Source organism: Protopterus annectens, chromosome 2.part2 (assembly GCF_019279795.1).
Source record: "Protopterus annectens isolate FY-2018-M chromosome 2.part2, PAN1.0, whole genome shotgun sequence".
In the NCBI taxonomy this organism is placed as follows: domain Eukaryota; kingdom Metazoa; phylum Chordata; order Ceratodontiformes; family Protopteridae; genus Protopterus; species Protopterus annectens.
Genome location: NC_056730.1, coordinates 595,769,083 through 595,793,748, shown reverse-complemented (window position 1 = coordinate 595,793,748; position 24,666 = coordinate 595,769,083). Strand labels below are relative to the sequence as shown.

At 37.5% G+C, this 24,666-nt stretch overlaps 1 protein-coding gene across 1 annotated transcript in view; it reads left to right on the top strand.

Moving 5' to 3' along the window:
• Positions 1 to 24,666, top strand: part of LOC122795737 (dedicator of cytokinesis protein 1-like) — a 2,411,902-nt gene that overhangs the window by 2,081,441 nt on the left and 305,795 nt on the right. The window contains exon 13 of the mRNA XM_044064047.1: positions 1,515 to 1,596. Coding sequence (XP_043919982.1) covers positions 1,515 to 1,596 — 82 coding nt within the window. The remainder of the gene's footprint in view (positions 1 to 1,514; positions 1,597 to 24,666) is intronic.

Below are 24,666 nucleotides of genomic sequence, written 5' to 3'. Positions count from 1 at the left end.
AAGTAGCATCTGTCAGATTTATTGGCTAAAATACCACCATGTCTGGAAATTCAAAAATTATTTAAACTGCAGCTAAGCAGTTAAAGAAAGATTTTAGCTAGTCAGTTTAGTTCAGGCAAATTTAGCAATTTTGACACTGGCAGCAAAAAGGATCTTTTGTAACTATGCTGTTCCAATGACATTGCTCCTAATTATTAACAATTTCAAAAATGACATTTAAGAAATATTAGCATATATCTTCCAATTTAATATTGGATTATCTGCTACTGTTAATATTGGATTATCTGCTACTGTATCTCCATATTTTAGCTCACTTATGGATCTCTGTCTTACTTTTCAAAGGCTGCAGTTTACTAAGAACTTTGTAAAGTAAAAAAAAAGAACTAGCATGCAAAATTATGAAATTCTGGTCTGTTTTTTGTAATACATTAAAAGAAAAACATACATTTTGTGTTACTTGTCTGAATTAAAATTGCATCAACTGCTTCAAAGAAATTCTACTTTAGAAGGAGGTGGGGTGATAGCTCTAACCTCTCCATTTACGAACAAATCAGCTTAGCAAATAGTTATAAAAGGTTCCTCTGCAACTTAAATTAGAGAACTCACTAGGGCTTAATAATGTTGGCTCTATATCAGCATGCTTTTATTCATACACATTCATGCCTCTCCAGTATCATAGCATTTTATGATTATACTTAGTTATAGTCTATTGACCAAGTTAGTCCCACTAGGCCAACAGCCTGTTTTCAGAGAAGACCTGAGATGGTATTCATACTAACTATGGGAAGTCTGGCCAGGCTACTGGGGAATTCCCCTGTTCTCTTTGATAACTGCTGTAGGATCTTTTATGTCCTCCTGAGCTCTGTGTAACTCAGGCAGGTGGGACCTAAGTTTAACATCTCCTGTGAAGAACATTACACTGAGAAGTACAGCAACCCCACCCCTACCCTTTTAGGCTGCACTGCAGCTTAAGTATTGGAAGATTAATGCAAATACATGGTGGGGCTATAGAACCCATGGTCTACAAAGTTTCTAGTACCAAAGAAGCATGTGCTACCTTTTGAGACACAGACACTCTTGCATAATTCTTGACAAAAAGTTGCCTTGTTCTGCTGCCCTTACAGACTTCTTTCAGATGTTTGATTCAGTCCTTTACAATCGGCTCATTATTAGCTGATATAACTTAGTGGATTACTGACTGCTTGAGAAACAGTGAATTATGAGTTCTGATAGAAGGCCTGTGATCCACTTGAAGAAATCTTTTATTTTCTGTATTAACAGTCTGTGCTTCCATTTTTTTTTTAATACGGAGACAAATAAAATATGAAATGAGCTCATTAACATCAGTAAAGTCATTTCATTTCATTAGTTTAATTTTTTAAGATATCATTGGTCTATTGTACTTGTGCAAAACAAATAAGTAAAATGAAATTTTTGTTTTCAGATCATGGGCCTGGGTATTACCAATTGCACGTCTCTACCTTGTGTCTTTGTTCCTTAACTGCCATCCACAGATATCCAATGTTACACAGTGCAACCAATGCTGGAAGAGCAACCCCGATTCAGAGACAAAACAGTACCAGAGCAGATTCTCAAGTATGTTTGTTTAAAAATGGCAAGCGATTTTTCTTTCAGCATGTTTTATTCAGTGAATAAAAAGGTCTGCAACCCAGTTCTCAGATGTTTTTGGTCAGATTATACCTGGGATTCGTAGATAAATACTGCACAGCACTAATTAGCATAATACACACACACACACACACACACACACACACACACACACACACACACACACACACACACACACACACACACACAAATTTGGTTGCAGTAAATACCGTCAAGTTTGCTTTTAGTATTTTTTGATCCAGTTTTCAAGTGCTGGAAATCTCAGAGATTGGAACATTGACTTTTCCTGTAGTGTGTAACCTGTACTTTCACGAAGGTAAATAATGTTTTGTTTTACTGAAAAAGATTTGAAATATAACAAAAAGTTCACACAGATTGAGAATGGAGGTCAAAAATAATTATGTTTTTTTTCTTTTTCACCATCTTTCCCTGTAATTAACATCTAAAACTCAAGGCCCGGCCATATAATGCATTAATTTAAGGGCTGTCCCTGCCTCTAAAGGTTACATAAACCTCAGCAGTCATCCCATAACCAGAGGGATTAGTCTACTCACAGTCTGCACTTGGAATCAGAACCAGCACCAATTTCCTTTACCGATGCCCCAGCAGCCATCCCATAACCAGAGGGATTAGTCTACTCACAGTCTGTACTAGGAACCAGAACCAGAACCACATTCCTTTACAGATGCCCCATCAGCCATCCTATAACCAGAGGGATTGGTCTACTCGCAGTCTCCACTAAGAATCAGAGCCAGCACTGTATTCCTTTATGGTTGGCCCAAACCTTTTTCCATGGAAGGGGCCAAAAGTTACTGCATGGTCATTCACCTTCCACACCTGTCATTCCTCCTGCAGCTGGGCCACTGACTGAACCTGACTTCACTGAACTGTAATCATGGCTTTATCCCTCTATGCCATGACTGACTCAAGGGAGAAACTTTAATCACTAAACCATTGTCCTACCCCTCTAGTTATTTACTGAGATTAATGCACCTCTTATCATAAGTACTTAAACTCAGTTACAAAAAGCCTTATCAGGCAACAAGAAAAGGAATCCAGCCTCTGCTAAATATTAAAAAAAAAAATGCCTTTGGCTTTAAATACCAAAATGCATTTGCTGAACTGCACAAAAGTTGACACTGTTTACCCATGGGTACACACACACATACACACACACACACACACACACACACACACACACACACACACACACACACACACACACACACACACACACACACACACACACACATATGCATGCATCTATACCCACACACAAACACACAAGTGAAATAACCAAAATTTGGCTTGTCATTTTAATCTGTTAATTTTGTTGCTATTGATTTGCAGTCAGGTGCACATTTCCTCAGAATATTATACTTCCCCATTTAGCCTTATTATGATATAAAATCATACTGAATATTTTGTATTTAAATGTACAACATTTCAAACTTGCTTGGGCCTCCACTGATACAAATCGAGGCCACCTCAGGGAGCTGGCTATAATAATTTGAGAAATATATGCACTAAGGCAATTCCTTGCCAAGTGTGAAGCAACCATGATTTCTTCTATTTGTTTGTTATCCAGTACCTCTTCATTACAAACTAATTTTAGTCATAATCCGGGTTGTGTGGGCAAGATGTAAGATCAGCTTAAAGCAACCAATCAACCCATAGGGTTCAATCTCTTAAGAAGCAGGTGTGGAACACAGACTCTAGCAATGTGTGACAAAATGTGGAACATCCTATTTTTGCACTATGTGAAAACATACCATTTCCATGGTACCTGTTTCAACTGGCTTTCTAATAGAAGTATTAAGTTAGTGAATGATGTACATTTGTAAAATTCAATGAGGCACATGCCAATAAATAAAACAAAGTCAGCAGAAACCAGTGATAAAATGCACAGTGGCACAAAATGACAACATACATTAACATTATCTGCATAACAAGTTAGGAATCATAACACAATTAACTTGATGGACAGACAAAAAAACTGCAAGAAAAATAAAGCAAAGGTGGGAGAAACATACTGGAAAAAGAATTAGAAGGATATCAAGAGAACAGAAGGATCACAGAAAGCAACTTAAAAGGGGCTCAGAGTGTAGATTATAGGGTGTGCAGTAGGTAGGTTGAAAAAATCAATGCAAAACAGATACTAAGGAATGTAAACAAATTCAAAGGGAAGCAGAGAAGGGCACAGAAGACTTTGACACATCAAGCAAAGCAAACAGCAATGAGAGACAGCAGCCTGATATGAAAACACATTAAAGTCATGAAGGGTCTGGGGGAAAGGCAAAAACCTCACCCAAATGGCCAGTCAGGCAAACAGCTGAAAGGCTGATCCTCCAAAGCTAGCTATGAAAACAAAATCACCACTGATTCTAAGGGCAACCACAAAGCATTCTATAGCTATGTCAAGAATCTCAATGGCAACATCCAGATCTGCTCTGAGTTACAGTACAACGGCATGTAAATTACAGAACCAACTGATATTGCCAACATCCTGGCAGATAAGTTCAGTGCTAACTTTACCACCCTCTCACTCCCTAAAGGGCCCATATCTATACAGGAAGAATGCAGGGTCCCTGTAATCACATCTATGCAGGTAAAAGCTGTACTCTGTAAAACCAAAAACGCAGCATTCATGGGGCTGGACAACATCTCAGGCTGCATTTTACATGAACTTCAGAATGAACTGGCTCCCTACCTAAGCACCATGTTCAATTATAGTCTCACATCAGACTTTGTGCCCACTGAATGGCGCGCAGCAACAGTTATCCCACTCCACAAATGGGCAGCCACCACTGATCCTGGGAACTATTGCCCTATTAGCCTGATGAGCCTGGTCTGGAAGGCCATGGAACGTATCATCATGGAACTCATAAACAAAGACATTGGTAACCTCCAAACTCTGGACCCCACCCAGTTCGAGTTTGTGAAAGGCAGATCATGCCTTCTGAACCTGACTGACTTCTTTGAAGCAGTTACCAAAGCCGTAGACAAGGGTAAGGTGGTTCATACAGCCTATCCTGACCTCGTCAAGGCTTTCAACACCATCCACCATTCTGGAATTATAAATAAACTCACTAAACTAGGTATAAATCTCTATGTCACAAGATGGGTTGCCAACTGGTTCACTGACAGAACCCACACTGTAAAAGTTGCAGACTCCAAATCTGACTTCAAACCAGTGACAAGTGGAGTCCCACAGGGTTCAGTTCTGGGACCTCTCCTGCTTGGTATCTACTTCTCTGAAGTGCAGGCTAACACAGAAGGCCCATGAAGTTTGCAGATGACTGCAAACTAGGAACCATAGTTGAGTCCCCAAATGATGTGGACATCCTACAGAAGGGCCTCACTGAGACAGATGCCTGGTGTCAGAGGCATGGCCTCAAGCTCAATGCCAAAAAATGCATTGTCATCCCCTTTGATAAAAACTCTGTACACATGAACTACCACATAAATGGCAGTCTACTTAACGCCGAATGTGTGATAAGAGACCTTGGGACCCAGGTGGACAGTAGTCTCTCCTTTGATAATCACATCGCCACAGTAGTCAGGAAATCCTTCTATGTGGCATACCTCATCACAAAAGGGTTCTCATCCAGGAAAAAAGAAGTCATTGTTCCCCTCTACCCGGCACTCATTAGACCCATTGTAGAGTACAACACCCCTTTTGGAATGTACCTCACAAGAAATCCGCAGCAGCTGAAAAGGCCACAGAAGTATCTCACAAAGAGGATTACTGTCCCCAAACAGATGCCCTACACTGACCATCTTAAAAAACTCCAGCTTTACTGTGTAGTATATCGCCTACTCCGAGGAGATGTCTGCCTAACATATGATAAACCCAGAGCTATTGGACATGCTACACCTAAAGAAAAGCTACATGCTCTAGGGATCTAAACCTTGCCACCACAATAAACATGACATACTAGAGGGATAGATTCCTGTCCCAGAGACTTCCTATACTCTGGAATAAGCTACCCATCTATGTCAAGCAAAGTTCCTTATTAACACATTAACACTCTTCAAGAAAAATCTTGATGAGTGGATGGGAAATAGGAAGTACACCCCGGGGATCACTTCTGTGACTCTGCTTGACAGGGGCACAGGAAATTAAATTTCTTGGGTGGCATAAGCCAGGGAACCTTTTTGGCTAGGCTTACTTAGGCCCTTGGGCCGATAGCTTAGTACCTACCTATGAACCTATGAAACTATAATAGCACTTTAATACTGGGAGCAGCTGGTCAGCTAAATAGGTGAAAGGCTGAGCTGACAACACTTGTAGATAATACCTGAAGGGGGGTGGAAGCTCAAAACATATACCAGAACAGTATTATACATAAACAGTGGAAGATTCTTTGAAAGGCATTATACTATTAGCCTTGCTAGAAGAGAGAGAGAGTGTACACCTGTCATAAGCTAAAAATATTTACATACTGCAATACAGTTCTGTAAGAACTCTCTACCTAAGTACATTCATTACTCCTTTACATGAGACAAAGTTCGAAACTCCACAACAGTTATCATTATAATTTATGCAATAGCAAGGAAGCATATGCATACTAAATTATAAAGAAAGAAAAAAAAGTTTCATTGTTTGATAGCCTTATCTAGTAATCTGCAATATTACATACATTCTAGTGACTATTAAACGCCCTGTGAAGTTAAATAATATACAGCAACAGTAGAAGTTAACACAAACTGCAATGAAACAGGAAGCATGCAGCAGCCAAGTAAATTATAAAGAAATGGATGACTATACATTTTACTCTAGTGAAGTAACTAGAGATCTATTAAAATTAGTAGTGGCACATGACTGGCCACATTTTGATCATCTCTCTTTGCCTCCGGAGCCGTTACTTGATTGGTTCTTATACAGCGATGCCGACTGGCTGTAATTGCAGCATACGAGCCAGTCAAAAATTGCAAAGTGGAGCTACCACTGTTCAATCACAAATGCAGAGCATTCTGTACAATACAGAGCACTTGGCTACTCTGAATCAACCTGTATGGATTTTGTGAGATAAATGCAGTGTATGTGAAAAACCCACACAGGCATGGTGAGAATGTTCAGATTTTACATAGACAGTAACTAGAGGTCAGCAGAGAACTCTAGAACTGTCAGGCAGAAATCTTAACTGCCGCTGAAATACATACTAACCTAATGATAAAAGGCAGCACCTCCAAATAAGATGCCATGCTGCTCTACCAGAAAAGAATGAATTGACTCTACAGGTGAGGGAGGAGCAGATACAGCAGGTAGAGATGATTAACTATCTTGGGATCTTGTTTATGACTGAAGGTTGAAGCAGGAAGTAGACTGGCCATTGGCTAAGTGTGCTGGTAGAAGTATTATAGGCATTGTACTGACCTATGGTGATGAAGCAGGAAATGAGTCATAGAACAAAGCTCTCGGTTTACAAGTCAGCCTATGTCCCCATCCTCACCTATCATCATGATGTTTGGGAAGTGACTAAAGTGATAATGTTGCAGATGCAAGCAGCAGAAATTAGATTATTTCACCAGAAGTTGAGCTCACTGTTGTAACAGAGTGTGGAGCTCAGCAATCCAGAAGGATCCCAGAAGGCATTTTGCAAAGTCCTTCCCCTTAAGCTGCTCACCAGGCTAAAGCACATTTGATAAAATTGCTTAATATGGAGTGTGCTGATACTGCTTGCACTGATTTTAGTATTCAATTAGTGAGATTTGTTTTACTATAATAAGTTTACTGGTTCTTGCTGGTGGAGGAAGACAGCTTCTAGGCTAGTTGTTTGTATTGAACTTTAAATACTCAGTAGAAAGTCTACCCAAACATTATCCTAAAACCAAACTCCAAGCAGTTATAGTTGCCCCTGCCCCAGAGTCATTCCTGTTGGTATCATGGACTAGCACCTCCTCACAACTACTCTAGCCAGCCTGACTGAGGTGGGTATATTGAAACAGTATAAGAATTGTCTCATGCTGTCTGACAATCTTTTATTGCTCAAACAGCGTAACACAGTGTATGAAAAATGTACATATATAATATCCTTGGAAGCAAAAATCTCACACACAGTAAGCTGACACCAAAATCACCAGCAGTGCACCACACATCACACTTCTCCAGTGGCATCACAATAGGCATAGCCCATCATCATATGCTGAGGTTCTAAAGATTAACTTGTCTAAACCTCAAAGACCCTAAAACACAACACAGAAACAAATCACACTCAGCATATTAAGCCTACTTCCTCATATAGCACAAGAAGTCCTGAAGTCACAGATGCTGAGCCCATAAGGCAAGCATCAGTTCAACCAAGCATTCTTGTAAGAGGTGGCTTCATTGTAAGTCATACATACGTATGGCTTTCCAGGCTGAGCAAGTAAAGAGTGATAGTTAGTTGCTTGTCTGGTGCCAGATCATGCATGCACTCAAGTCCTTGAACAAGAACCAGTATGACTGTCATAATTCATGCCAGTGTCAATGACATGAGGTGTACCTCCCTGGACTACATGAAGAGAGACATGACTGAGCTTTCAAATTATGAGTCCAAGGTGGGTATGAGCCTAGCATTGAGCAGCATTTTACCTTCTCCAAGGATGATTGGCTTAGTTTTTGATGTCATTCAGAGGGGTTCCAATATTTGTCAGCCTGTGAGGATACGATCAACAGACTACATAGCTTCGATTGGAGTGGCTTACATCTGTCCCATTTAGTGTTTTGATTATTGTCAAAGACATTGTCCAACTCCATAGTCCACTTTTTAGACAACACCAACCTGAAAAACTTACCAACATGATGAAAAAAGCAAAGGAAAATATTGAAGGTTTTACTGATCAATGCCAGGAGCCTAAACAAGAAACTCCAGTCCCTACACCCTGAAGGGCATTGACATATGTGAAACATGGTTTAGAATAGCAGAGAACACTCTGGCTGTGTGGGGCTATAATGTCTTCCAGATATTTAGACCAGCTACTGTGCAGGTGGAGGCATCTCCATTTACATCAGGAGACTCGCATCAAGGCTGGTAAAGAAGCATGATGCAGTAGAGCTTCTTCATCCTCAAATAACCATCAGAAAGATCATGTACCATCTAATAACCAGCTATAGAACTCCCCCATGACACCAGAACGCCACATCACCTATCTACAGAAACTAAAGTTACTCAGTTTAAAACCCACTACCATTCTTTTAGGTGATCTAAGCTACCCAACTATAGTCTGGGAAACCTACACCACCACTAGTGTGCAAGCACAAAACTTCCTGGACTTTGTCAATGCCAATGGCATGGAACAATTAAATTAGTCAGAGTATCCCCCTAGGGGAAATACTATCTTGGTTCTTGTCCTTACTAATATGGGAGCATCTTGCACCATCCTTTCTCTATCTTCATCACTTGTTAGGTCTGACCAAAAAGCAGTCTCCATCGAAATAAAACTGAAACCAGAGATTCATTCCACCTAAAAGACCTTTAGAAATTTCTCTAAGATAAACTACCTACTTTTAAGTGATAGATTGATAAGCTTCAGATTCCCACCAAACCCAGTTAACTCCACTGAATATGCAGAAATGTACATCACCACACTATCCCAGCATGTAAACAGCTGCATAGATGCAGCTGTACCCCATAGAAACAAGTGCAGGGAAATCTCAGAAACAGACACCCTTGGTGGAATCATGATGTCAACAACTTTTATAGTAAAATGAAAAGAATTTTGATCAAAAGTAAGAAGAGTAAATGCCAGAATGTTAGATCCCTTGTCACTGAAATAAACAGACAACTTAGGAGCTTAATAAAATTCACCAAAGCCATGTTTGAGGCTAAAATAGCTACCCAAGCCAAAAGCAATCACAAGACATTTTTTAGTTCTATTTTTAATCTCAAAAGCACAATGCAGCGCTGCAATCAGCTGATTGTGAAAGATGTTACCTACACTGACACTGAAGATATAGCATACGTAGTGGCCAATAAATGTATCTCTAACTCTACTTCTTTCTCCCCTCTGTCTGTCCATGAAGATATATGTGAGACTGGATCACTTACAGCTATCTGTCACACAAGGTCAAGTCCTAAAAGTGCTATCAAAAGCTAAAAATGCTGCATCGATGAGCCCTGACAATATCTCTGGATGCATCTTAAATAGCACAAAGCATGATTTAGCCACACCACTAACAATATTGTTCAATCTCAGCCTCCATACAGGTTTTGTACCAAACAAATGGAGAAGAGCTACATTCATTCCCCTGCATAAAGAATGACATCCCCACAGACCCAGGTAATTACAGACCCATTAGTCTGACCAGCATCTTATGCAAAGATATGGAAAAACTTATTTTGGAACTAACCAATCGGGACATAAGAAACTCCTGACACTGGACACATCTCCATTTGGATTTATTAAAGGCAGGTAATGCTTACTCAACCTGATGGATTTTTTGAAAAGGTCTGCGAAGCAATGGATGAAGGCAAAATGGTAAACACATTATACCTCAACCTGGCTAAAGCTTTTAACACAATTCCCCTCTCAGCCATAGTATAAAAGCTAACTAAACTGGGAATAAATCCCTGTGTCACCTGCTGGATTGTCAACTGTCTCAGAGATAGGATGCAGGAAATCAAAATAGGAGAAGTTAACCTCCATAAGGAGACCAGTCACTACTGGAGTCCCCCAAAGTTCTGTGGTGGGACCTCACCTGTTTGGCACCTATTTTTCTGAAATAAAAGTTAATAGCAAAGGGCTCTGGCTGACTAAGTTTACAGATAACTGCAAGCTAGGAGCAGCCATCAAATCCCCAAATGACTTAGCTATCCTGCAGAAATGCTTGTCTCAAATAAATAACTGGAACCAAAATCAAGGTCAGAAACTAAATGTCAAAAATACATTGTATCCTTTGGGAAGTCATCTACCCCGAGGAGTTACCACATTGACAATATACCTGTTCTGAATATAGGCACTTATGTGGACAGTAACCTAACATTTGACAAACGTGTCCATTGTTCTAACAAATCCCTTCTATATAGCACAGCTTATAAACAAAGGGATTGTGTGTAGATCTAGGGATGTCATTGTCCACCTTTACTCAACCCTCATTTGGCCAGACATTAAAAATAATGCCCCCTTTGGCATGTATCTGTCCAGACATATGTAATAACTGGAATGCCCACAGAGATACCTTACTTAAAGGATACAAGGCCTAAGCAAACTGTACTGCATGGAATGACACAAAGTCCTGCCATTATAATCAGTATCCTACAAAGACTGCTAAGAGGTGACCTGTGTCTGACATGCAAGGCATCCGTTGACCCAACAGATTGATTAATAAACCTCATTAAGAAAAAGAGCCTTAGAGATTTAGATATATTTAATGGTTGTATTTGCAACCTTGGGTTGATTTATTTATTGGAACTATTTTTAAAATTAATTCGTACTGCTTCCTTTCCAAGATTAGTATATTGTATTTTAAGTATAAGTAGTCAGAAAAGTAATATGTTTTGTGATTTTATTACAAGGTTTATTAGTTTATGGTTTTAACATTATTTTATCGAAGATTATAAATATTATCTTGTCATGATATTAGTACTGGGTGATTATTATGGATCTGATTGGTAGTAATCAGTAGTCATGTGGCTGTCAATTTATGTTACAAAATGAGGAAACTCAAGAGTTTTATAGATCTGATAAAGTCCTTGAGACATAGGGACAAAAGCGCTTAACTTGTTATAATAAAGAAAGTATGTTTTAAGTTTTGACTGGATGCCTTCTTTACAACTACATAATTATGTGAGCTTTATTGGTTTTGAAGTGTAATTTTTGTCTTCTGGGTGAACACTGTTGAGATTATTAATGATACGCTTCATAAACCTTTTATTAAACCATGGCCCAAAAAAATTAGGTTTTCCATTTGTGATGGTACAATAGGGTGAATGATCTATACAATAGGGTAACATGAACTATGTCCACAGACTTTAATGGAGCATCTTAGGGCATGTATAGTGGTGCAATCATTAAAGTGTATGGATGCAAAAGACACTTTTCCTATACCTACGTCACTAAGGTTAAATTTCCTTGTTTTTCCTCAGTGACATCAGTGCAAGGAAAACACAAATTTTACAATTAATTTTAAATATGAATGTGATGATCAAAATGTTTCCTGATGGGGGAAAGTGCTTTTTGTGAGTTTATAAACTGCATGCTGGAGTACAAAGATACATTTCAGAACATTGGCAAATTGCTTTAAATAGCAGGGTGGTAAAGCCATATCAAGGTGCCTGGATTATAGACTTGCTGGGCTTTATTTACATACCAAGGTTTTAGTCATCAACCACAAGTACTTGGAAATAACAACTACAGATACACTAAGAGTATTTCTGTCATTAGATTATCAAATATGAAATAATTTAGTTTTTCCTTACTGTGTGCAGTTGAAATTATGTTGTGAATCTTTAATCAGATCCTTTTTTAAAGTAAACAGTTTTCATATGGTTATTTGACAAACATATTAGCTAGTGCCTTATTTTATAGTAAAGTGCATCCTCACAGCATTGGTGTAGCTGTTGCTTCCTCCTCTACTGAAGAGGAAGACTGTTTGGCCATCAGCTCTCTTACCACAATGTCGGTTGGGTCATTACAGAATGACCAGTACCTGAGGTCTTGACATTAGAATGCAAGTCTGATTGATGTCAGCATATCATGAATACAGGCAAGGGCTACTGTCAATGTAAAGGTAACAAAAGCCACTTTTGGAAAAATACAGTGTAGAGTGAGTATGTGTATGAAAAACAATGTCATTACCTCTCAAATCTATTGGAAAGTGGGCACTAGAAGGCACAGGGCTAAGACTGAGGTTGGCGAAATCCTGGGGAGTAAGTGTTATAACTCCATTCCAGAGTTGGTATTATACAACTTTTGTGCATTATGACAGGTATTGGCCATAACCCGAGGCAATAGTGCAAATTTACTGCAAGCTGTTTAGTGGCAGTGATGAAGCTTTGGGTTCTGCAACCACTGGCCCCTCTTCAAATTTGTAACAGTGGTATATGACTTAATAACCATTCTCTGTCTATGACATATTTGGTGGCAGTAGTGTGGATCTGGGCTCTGCAACTCCTGCTACTTGTTACTTGGGTGACAGTAGTGGGATTCAAAGCTCATTATAGACCAGCACATTGGTGACAGATGTATGGATTTAGGCTCCAAAACTCCTGCTACTCATCCCATGGAAATGTAAGGTTAGCCTTACAAAATACCATGATGGCTGCCTGAAAGATGACTGCATTGCAATAAGATCTTGCCTGGTTTGAACTGTACTGTCATGACAACTAGCCATGCGGTCAGCAGGTGGAAGAGGCATAAAATAAATAAATAAATATTTATCAGATCATGATGAAATCCTCGTCATCTTTTCCTTTCTCTCTACATAAATGTGTGCTGGGGTGATTGTGACATCATATTTTCTTTCTTGGTAATGGCTTTAGACCATGCACTCATTGCAGAAGTCTATGACTTTATGTGCATAATAAGAAAAGGAATCCTAACAGAAAAATTGCCATATAGTTATGTAGATTTATATACCATAAGAAATTATATATGGAAATCAAAATAATCTGTACCTAACAGATTGTTTTACATTTCCACAGATTCTAAGTCCTAGATTTTGGCAATGCAATGTGTCCCCTCCATACCTCTTAACCTCTTAGCCTCTTAGAGCTAGAAATCTGAACAATGCCTTAAAAAAATGGAGGACAAAGGCCTTACAAAATTCGAAAGTTCACAAAATAAAAGGTTTTGCATTAGCATGAATCTTCAGAAACTCAAATGTCTGTCATTGTTTTCTGAATTCAGTCTTTATTAAATACCCAGCGATTTGCCAGAAAACCAAAGATTTTACGAGGAATAGACAAAAAATATAAGAGAAAAATTTGGACATTCTGCTAAAATCTGGAGGTTTGCTCCCCTTCACTACTCAGAACAGCAAAGCTGTACCTGTGAATGTGGATGAATGTATTCCAAGTCTGACATTGTGGCACCACACTGTATCCCTCCTACTCCAAAGAACAGCAGTTAATACCAAAAGTAAGGGGGGGGTCACAAGCTCTTTTGTTTATGTTAAGGACTATGGAAGTTGGAGGTGAAAAATGTCTGTAAAAAGCTTTAATAGTGCTACAGCTAGTTTTGAAGTTCACTCTTTTTTTGAACTGAAGTTTATTTTTCAGATATTTAGGAACCACAGTTTTGAGTCTCAAATGAGTGATAAGGAGCCAAGCCATTAGTATTTTAAGTAACAAAAGGACAAAATATATAGAAAATAAACATAATATAAAAGGCACTCTTCCTGATTATTATGTTTTAAATTTTCTAGCTGCAAGGTCTGTTGATTTATAACCCCCTTCTTAAAATTAGCATTACTCTTTGAAGGTTGATCTCAATTTATAATATATAGATTTGTAAGTTTTTGAGGTGACTGAAATGCAAATGTTATTAATACATGGAAGAAGCACCTTCTGACAGATGCTACTAAACTAATACATTGTGAATTCATTTGTTTATTAGCTTACCTTGTTTCTTTGTTAATTGCGTAAGTAAACTGATCCTAAGTCTATACACTTCAGCCAACTATAACAGAAACTCTGCGCAAATGAATAGTATGATTAACACAATCAAGCACTAATCATCATCATAATATACTGCAGTATTACAAAAGTCACCTTAAAAATGTTCAGGATCCAAAGTTTACCTTTGTGGTTACAGGTTAAGTAGGTAAATATAACTGTGAATGGGCCATTCATTAACCATACTTTGGTGAAAGTTATCATTATGGACAAATAAATTGTGTGAGTTGACTGTCATCAAATAAGGGGTTACCTGACTTCAGCAAACATATTTTGTTTTTCTTGTCTAGCAGGGTGGTGCTTGCAAAAAGAATCTAAGATATTTCTCAGAAGTTCATTTAACCAAAAGAATGCCTGAATGCAAATCCTACTCTCAAACTAATTCAGATAAATGTAAAGAAAGTTATTGCCCAAACTATCCCCAACATTTCAATCAACTCCAAAAACGTTATACCTTGAGGGTCAGTAGAAATAACACTTTGCTGTGCCCTGATCCAAACCAGGGAGGCTTTTTGGGTAAAATGTCTGAAGGAGCATGATTTGGTCAGATATCCATTGAAGTAATCATATTCTAATTTGAAGAACATTCTTTCCTCTAAAACCACTGTGCATGGCTGAATTTGTTAATTACAGTTAGTGTTCACTGACCCTGCTAATCATACTGGAATTTAATGCAATTCATTAGCTAAATGAGTAAGATAACTGATCAGCTGCTTCTTTTTTATGCCAAAATACAGTCCCTAATGGAAAGGATGAATGCAGTCCATGTATGAAAAGATGAAAAGTTCAGATTCGTTTTTTTTTTTTTTTTTTTTTTTTTTTTTTTTATGGCCTCTTGGTTTCCTGTGGATTTTAAGTGCCCTATTTTGATCCATTTTTTTTCTCCACTGCCTGACATCTATAGATACCAGATATGGAAAGCAGAAGAATTGGTGACCATGTGCTATTATCCTGCAGTACAGCCATGAGACCTTTCTGTTTTAGCCACCCAAGCTCCTTCAGCAGCCTGATGCAAACACCACCGGAGGTCGTGACAGATGAGGACTTCTATATACACACGAAGAGATTAGCAAATTTAATCATTCTTTAGGGGGTGGACAGGAAAAAAAATCATTCTAGGAGGAAACATACAAACTCCATATAACTGGACATTACAGATGAACATCAAACCCTGCTGTAAAGCAGAAATCTTAAAATCTCAGTCACTGAGCCATCATATTGGTTTCCTCTACTTTTTATGTAATGCTTGCCTCTGCTAATTGTGCTACAACCTTCTGACTTCTTAATTAATGTGGTGCATCTTCATATTCGCAATAAATTCTGCCAGACTTCACACCTCGCTGGGATCACACCATATGACTTTTATACCTCCCGCTGACTGCCTGCTATCAGCCATCCTCAACCAATTGCTCCATTCATTCCTCCCTGGAAAAGAGACAATTGTGGAGGCTATCATTAAAGAAGACATCAGCAGGTTTTCTAGTTAAGAAACTACCCCACTTCCCCAACAGCTAAAGTGAAAGCTTATGATGATTAACCTGTAGACATGTGGATTCATTCCTGTGCTCTGTGAAGGCTGACAGATGGCTACAGCGTGGCAGAGGGAAGCACATCCTAGCCCCTTGGTACTGCTTACCACACACCTTACTCTCTAATAGGTGTTGGCCTTGCAGTGGGCCAGACCCCTCCCTCCCCCCAAGCTAGATAAGTTGGCATAGGGTGCTCACTTAAATTCTGCTAGTGCTTCCAACATTCTGAGATGGCTTCCACATGGGCTTGCTTGTAGCTAAAATATTAGCAAATTTATGTTGTCAGTACTAATGTGGAAACACATTGTTTTTGCTAAAATGATTCACTGCAAAAATTCAGATAGCTGAGGCTAATAAAAATAATCATTCTGTCTTCTACACTATTAGAAAAGGGGTAACATATGCTTAGAATTGACATGCTTGTGTATTAAATCATAATTTGACTAAATGTAATAGTTTGGGGAAAGGCTAATGAACTGCATCCTTGCTTGTTAATTTCTTGTTGGTTGGTATTGAGTCATATTTTACTTTTACTTATGCAGTGTAGCTGCTGTTTACGAATATGACAGTATGTAGAATGGGGAACAGAATCTTGCATGCTAACTTAATAAAGCTTTCTTTATCTTGTGCATGCATGGCTGTATAATTGATTCTTGGCTTTAATGGAACACTCAGTCAAAACTGGAGGACCAGCTGTATAACAGGTAATGGTGAGAATGTTAATATGAGAAGACAATATTATTTACATGCAGCTCACGGCTTACAATGGCAGTGGCCAGATGTCTGTGAGAGTTGGTACCTTGGTGTTGTACAGAAGTTTATAATAACGCTGCAACTAAATGCATCTGTATGCAGTGCTTGACAAGAAGCTCACTTGTTTAAGCACCATCTAATATAAGGACATACATTTACACTGGAGGACAGGAGAAGAATGTCACATGGAGCAACAGATGAATGAATGGTGTCACTGAGAAGGAGTCAAAGATGGTGGAGATGTAACAAAAGATGGTGATATGGGTGAGAAGTTGAAGTGGAAGTATCAGTTTGGTATGACAGCAACATTCCCTATTGGGAAACACCCAAACAAAAACTTTTGAGGGTACACTAAATGTTTTCCTTTTACCATTTTACCCTTTTGCACATGTGTACATTTGCAGATGTAAATATGTATATGCAGTTTGTTAATACACTGCAGTTTATATCCTTGATATAGTAGCTTGAAAATGTCTGTATTTAGTATTTGAGAAATAACTTGAAGTCTCACACTGCTTCAAGACAGAAGGCATCTTCTCCATTTGCTCGTGCAAAGTAAGATTCTATCTAAAATGTGAAGTTTAAGTAAGTGAAAGTTGATAATTTTTAGTTTAGAGGGTATCTTATTTCATAATTGTAAAGACTGTGAAGATAAAATTGAAAAAAAATGGCAAAAACTTTATAGTATCCAGATTGTCAGAATGTATGGTTATGTGCATGGTCCCAAAGGATGAACTGGAACAGTATATCAAAGGCATTGTGTGGTTCTGCTTTGGAGATATCAATTGAAACAGTCCTGTTGGAGCTCTGATCTGTCTCAAGCAAGTTGGTTGATTATATGTATAAATTAGATGGAGTTGATGAGCATGGCTTTGAAAATCTGTGAGAAGGAGCTGAGAAGTGAGATCAGTTGCTGGACATATATATATATATATATATATATATATATATATATATATATATATATATATATATATATATATATATATATATACAAATCTGTTATCAAATGGCAATAACTTGGTTGCTTTGGAGGATAAGGTATGTAAAATAAACTTGTGGATGATTGAGATACCCAAGGAAGAATAAGGAACATGTATTGAATATAGCAAGAGAAAACTGTGATATGGATATAGAACTTTGGGTAAAAAATCGGGTCTATATTAGAACATCGCAGTTTCAAAACTTCAAATGTTCTAATATGGAACCCTATTCAGTGAAAGCTGAAAATATCTAAGCAAGAGAAAACCGAATTCTTTCCTAGGGAAAGAATTTGGTTGTCCAGTTCTGTTGCTTTGGTATTTTCAGCGCTGTGGTGGAAAGTTGCGGGTCGGGTTCAGGTAAGTGTGCAATTGAGTGTGGGTTAGGTTAGTTGGGATTAGGGTGCAGGTTAGATAAGTGTGTGATTGTGTGGACGTGAGGGTTAGGGCAGGTTAGGTGAGTTAGGGTTAGGGCACGGGTTAGCTATGTGTGCAATTGTGGAGACGTGAGGGTTAGGGCGGGTTAGATGAGTTAGGGTTAGGTGTGGGTCAGATAAGTGTGTAACTGTGTGGATGTGAGGGTTAGAGTGGGGTAAGTGAGTTAGGGTTAGGGCATGGGTGAGGTGAGTGTGCGATAGTGCGATAGTGACGGACCTTAAGGTTAGGGTTTGGGTTAAGGTATGTGGATAGTTAGTGGTGTGTGTATAGTTTAGTGTTGGGTTAGGTGTAAGATTTTAGGTGTATGTGCGTGGATTGCTGTTTGTTTGGTTTGCTTGTGTTGTGTGTATGTGTTTTGGAACAGCAAATGTTTTCCCTAGGAAAAAATTCGCTGTTCTGTATGTTCGATGTTTTCAGCTTTCGCTGAATAGGGTTCGATATTAAAACATTCAAAGCTTTGAAACTTCGATGTTCTAATATAGACCCAAAAAATCATCGGCTTTAAGAAGTTATATCAGCTCCCTCAGTCAGTCACAGAAATATCTATAAGGCAAGCTCATGCTGTATTAGTCCAGTATGAAGTTTGGTTTCAGAAAGAATAGGTGTTGTAACACTTTTGGTTACCAAGCAAATCATGCAACGTAGAGGGAAGAACAGTTTCTTTGACAGCTATTATTCCCAGCAAGCAACTGATCAAAAGTGCATGATTTCTAAAGCAATGAGAGAATCTCATCAAAAGAGATTTAAGTTTAAACTAAGGTTTCTTGCAGTGCTTAGAGTGTTTTCCTGATGGAGCGAGACTCTTTTCAGATCCATCAAAAGCTTGAATGGAGTCTAGAGATTTAAAGATGAAGTATAGTATGATGGTAAAGATTTCTGATAATTTGTTAGGTTGATGAACATATTTTACTGTCCACAAAATGATTGCTGGTGGAGAAGAACCCCTGTGGTAATGGTACTGCAGGACATAGATTCTTTGTAAAAGATGGCGAGATGCAATGACAGGATTCCATTTTAAAAGAATGTATGACTCATTGATAGTTTCATCTTAACATGGATAAAATCAGTATTACTCACTGCCATGAGCTTTTGTTTGTGTTCTTTCTAAACTTAAGAAACTACAATTGGAGAATGTTTATCTTGTGGACTGTATAAGAAGTTAGTCCCAAAGGGCTTACGACTATGGCATTATCCTGCTGGATTGATAAACAATTCTGCCTCACATAATGAACAGATAATAATGTTTGACTGACATGGGTTTGAATTTTTAGAACTGCTCATAAAATATAATCAGAGGGAAACTGATGCACTGCTTGATGAATGTAACAAGCTAGAAATTGAACTGCAAGCAAATAATGAGTATGAGAGATACAAATATGAACATCAGCGTATATACACAAGTATAGAAAAAATGTCAATGGAATTAAAGCAAAGGAAATTGATGAAGTTAGATTGTGATAAAAAGCAATATAATAGTGGTCAAGCCTATCCCAAACCACCAAGGGTTGATTATGCTACAAAAAAATGGCACAGACATTAATAATGAGAAACAGCAAGCAGGACAATCAGTTCAAAGTAATACTCAATCACAACTTGATTTGCAAGAGGAGAATTTGACTATTAATAACCAAAATTATCCTCCTTTAAGAAGATCAGAAAGGATTTGTAACAGGAACAATAATAACAACTCTAATTGGTCTAACATGCAAAAGTTTTACACTCCATCTAGAAGGAATCAAAGAGGCAGGGGTAGCTACCAGGTGTGAGCCAAGTTCAGAGGTTACAGTCTGTAACTGTGAATATTGCACATAATGAAAGTAATGTCACCATGGTGGATGATTTTTGGAAAATAATTATATGACTGATGTTTTTCATAATATTATTAGTAATAATGATGAATTTTCAGTCATTGACAAAGCAGATGATGGTATATACACTATTTGCTGTAATAATAATGGATTGAATGCACAGGTGCAAGGTAACAATATTTTTAATGAGAAGCCAAATATAGTATTTGATAAGGCCCAAGACTTCAAGGTGTATAAATTTTCTGATGCTAGTATTGATGCGACCATGGTTAATTTGTTGAGCAAAGGTTTAACCTTTGTTCTAACACAAAAAACAAAGATGGCTGATTTCTTAATTGATTTAAAAATGTTTTTGCAAAAATTGAATTTTAGAATACTGTTTGGTAATGACGGTAATAACTTCCAGCAAGATGTGCTAAGGATTAGTAGCACATTCAAAGCCCCCCCCCCCACATCCGGTTTTGGCATTATATGAAAAAAATATGTGAATTGGACATTAGGAATGTATTGACTAAAAAAGAATAGACAGTATGAAAATATAAATAATTTAACTAAGGAAGAAGAGCAGATAGTGTCATTCCTAAAACAACAGAATATTAGAATAATGAAACCGGATAAGGGGAGGTTAGTAGTGATGGATGCATTTGATTATACTGTAAGAATGAATGCCATACTTCACACTGATACTTATGTAAAAGTAAGTAAAAAATATAATTATTCATGGAACATGTTGGCTTAGATGACTGGATATTATATCAGTATTTTAGCAACAAGTTTTTTATATGAGTTCCATGTTTTTAAAAAAGCACTGAAAAAACGCAGTGGTAAAAGGACAATTTGTCCGGGCCTCAAGAATGGTAACTCTCGATGTTGATTTTAGTAAGGAATGTGAGTTGCTTAAAAAGATGTTCATCGAGAGAGGGTATCCAACAAGTATGTTGGAAGACATACAAAATGAAGTGTGAACAAAAAGGGAGAATGGACATTTTAACCCCATTTTTAGTTACCATGGAGAGAACCGTCAGATAAGGACTAAACAAGCACAATATGACTGCTCAGTTGCATTTATAACAACATTTAGTACTCATTTTTATGAAGTAAAAGCTACCATGATAAAGAATCGGGCAGTCATTAATGATGGAAAAATTAGAGAACAGATAGGGGAAGGATTAAAAATGATGGCAAGTAGAGGCAAAAATCGAAAGAACTTAATAGAGCTTTGTAAAAAACCTACTAATAACTTGTACATGGGTATGAGAAGGTGTGGAATGTGCAACTACTGCAGTTTTGTATTCCAAGGTGAATGCATTGGGATCAAAAATAGAAAATATAGAATTAGTGGAAAATATAGTTGTAATACAAAAATGGTAGTTTATGTTGCCATATGCCAATTATGTCCAGCATATTATATAGGAAAAACAACTAGAAGCTTGAAAGAGAGAATATATGAGCGTATGTATGCAATTAGAAAAGGCATTTTAACAAATGCATTAGCAAAGCTTATATATGAATTTAAGGATCAAGTTTTGTGTAATACAGCAGATGAAAGAACAGGATAGGGCAGACCTTGTACTACTCAGCTGGAAAACGCTGAATTGGTTGGGCAACTACATTCATGTGCATGGCCAGGATTAAATAATTACTGCACTATTAATGGTATACTTAAGTTAAAGGCATTGGCTAGGTAGTAAGAAAAAAAGTAAAAAGTAAAAAAAGCAAAAAAAGTACAAAAGAAATAATAATTATTAAAAAATAGAATATTCATAATATTTTCAGTTTAGGCATTGGTTAGCATGAGTTACATGTTTTTAAAAAAGCACTGAATATTTCACTTCCTGCTTGAAAAGGAAATGATGCCGTTTTAAGTATATAAGACGGAAGGTTTTAGTTGTTTGTTGTCTGATGAAGTTTGCTATTGCAGACAAATAAAAAGTGCTTAACCGTAAATAATGAAGCCGTTCTATAACCATCACCATTATTTATTTGGTTTTAGTTATAGTTTTATGTATAAGAACAGTGGCCTTAACTTGTTGTTAGGCTATGGGATCATGGTCAAATCTATTAACAACAAACACTTCTCAGGACTGATACTTTTGTAAGCTAATTGCAAGTGTGATGTCAAATATAATTCATGGGTGAATTATTAGTGCCAAGAGGATGTTTAATGTTTTCTAGTGTTTATTAACAAGAATATTGTTCAAATTGCTTTGACTTAAGAGTAAAGGTGTGATATAATTACCATAAGATTCATCATGACTTTTAAACTATTTAATATTATAGGTAAGAAAATTCTTGTTTAGCAATGAAGATAAAGAAGAGTTCTAGTACTTTCAAATAAAAGGTTCAATATTTATTTTAATATTTGACATAGATTCCCCTTATTTAGTTATTCTTAATTTTATTTCTTATAAGATAGGTATCTCCCATTGATAGTGAGGTTGTTTTGCTTATACCTGAGCAATAATTTCAGAGACTATATAACTAAGTGATCATTCAGGGAATGGTGTGACCAGCTGTGGTTATGTGGTACAGGAGGAATGAATGATGTGGATCTCAAATAGTAGTTCTAAATGAGAAAGGAGGTTATTTGCTGTTACAGTAAGATCAGGTTGAAGGGAAGCCCTTATATGTTTGTGATGGATATGAGATCAGTGTGGATGGTCCATGGTGCCAACACTTAAAGTATGATCCATAATGATGTTTCTTTAAGTAGGATATATGGAATTTCTAAAAAGAATTGGCCAGAAAATATATAAGAAGGTTTAAATACTGTGAATTTTATTTTATTTATATTTGTTAAATGGTTAGTGTCCAAATGGGGTGAAAAATACCGTTTCCAGCAGAGACCCAGGGAGAAAAGCTCCCCAACAAAAAGAACATTATTAAGGTACAAGCAGTAAACTTAGTTTAAGTAGTACATTGCTAACAAATAAGTAAATGAGCTTAACAAAAATATTATAGCAAAATATAATAGAATACAATATAAACATGCGTGCTTCAGGCATAAAGGAATACTATTTTTTTTGTTACAATATATATATATATATATATATATATATATATATATATATATATATATATATATATATGGGGTACATAAGTCATGTATCTTTGCAAGGTGAGTCACTTCTGAAAGACCAAAATTGGTCATGTAGTTTTACAAGTTAGGTCATCTGAAGGAATGAAGATTAATAAAGATAAGACAGATATGTGGAATGAGCACTATTTGGGCTAACGTGTGAGATGAGTGGGAAAAATAGGAAGAATATTAGTTGGGAACAATACAGGGGCATAGCCAATTATCATTTAAATAGTCTTTCAGGTAGTTTTAAATGTAGACAGGTTGGTGTTTTTCGTTATCTGTTGAGGAAGGGTGTTCCAGTCTTTAGCTATTTTATGAGAGTAGATAGAGTCTCCGTGATAGTTGTGAGATTGGATTACTTTTTGCATTAGTTTTTTGGATGACCTGAGGAGTCTACAGTTTGTGTTTGGCTGAACTATGTTTGATAGAGCTGGGCAGTCAGAAGGGGTGAATATGATTTTATGGGCAAGTGAAAGTTGTTTTAGTTTTAACAGGTTGGGAAGTTCTAGCCAGTTGAGCTGTCAGAAAGCAGTGCAGTGGTGAGTTCTGAGGGGTTGGTTGATGACAAGCTTAGCTATTCTGTTATAGCAGGAGTCTAGTTTATTTAGGTCTGTTTTTGATAGGTTACTAAAGACCTCAGAGCAGTATCAGAGGGTGGATAGCAAGTAGGATCTTGCAATGGCCAATCCATCGTGCCTGTATAGACCGCCTAGTTTAGAGGGTATTTTTTGATGGTCAGATAGATGTGTTTATGAAATTTTAGTGAGTCATCTATGGTTACCCCTAGCAGCTTGGTCTAATTGGTGTGTTTGATTTTTGTACCTTTGTTAGATAGTATGGAGAGGGATTAGGTACAGGATTTGTAAGATTTATTAGAAAAAAATATGAGCCTGAACTTATTTGGATTTAGGATGAGTTAGTGGCTGGTGAGGTACTTTTCAATGTCTTGGAATGATGAATGCATTTTGTGTTGGAGTTCTTGTGGGAAGTGGGCTGAGCAGATAAGGGAGGAGTCATCTGCATATTGGATGATGGTGGCATGTTAGTTGGTGGTATATAGGTTGCTGGTAAATATTATGAAGAAAAGGGGCCGAAGTATGGAGCCTTGTGGTACCCCCGTGGTGACTGGTAATAGTAGGGAGAGGCTGTTTGCCCATTTAGAGGCCCATTGATGGTCAGATAGATAACTGTGAAACCATCTTAGGGGTGTGGTATTGGTATTGTAATCAGCAAGCAAAGAAAAATCCAGCCCCTAAACCAAATGAGGAACCAAGAACAATGAAAACTGATGAGTAAATAAAATAAAGAGGCGCAATGGTTCCACACAGCACATGTTTTTTTATGTTATATGGTCTGAAGAAGCAGAGAGTATCTGTGAAAGCACTTACCTAACTTATTTGGAATTAAAAGTGTGCTGTGTGGAACCATTGTGCCTCTTTATTTTATTTACTCATTGTAATCAGCAAGTTTGTTGAGGAGTAGCTGATGGGATACTGTGCCAAAAGCTTTTGACATATCTAAGAAAATGGCTGAGACTAGTTGTCCTTCATTTCTGAGGTGGGGAATGGTCTCTATAAAGGTTATGAGGGCTGAGTTAGTACTGTGTTTAGGCCTGAAGCCATGCTGGATGCTGGAGAGTAGGTTGTTGGTAGTGAGGTGATTCATGAGTTGCTGGTGGATACATTTCTCTAGAATTTTGGCAAGGGGAGATAGAATGGTGATGGGACAGTAGTTAGTTATGTCTCTAGATGGGCCGCCCTTATGAAGTGTTGTGATAAGAGAGATTTTCCACAATTTGGGACTGTACTGTTTGGAGACAGAGTGGTTTATTAGTAATGATATGGGATA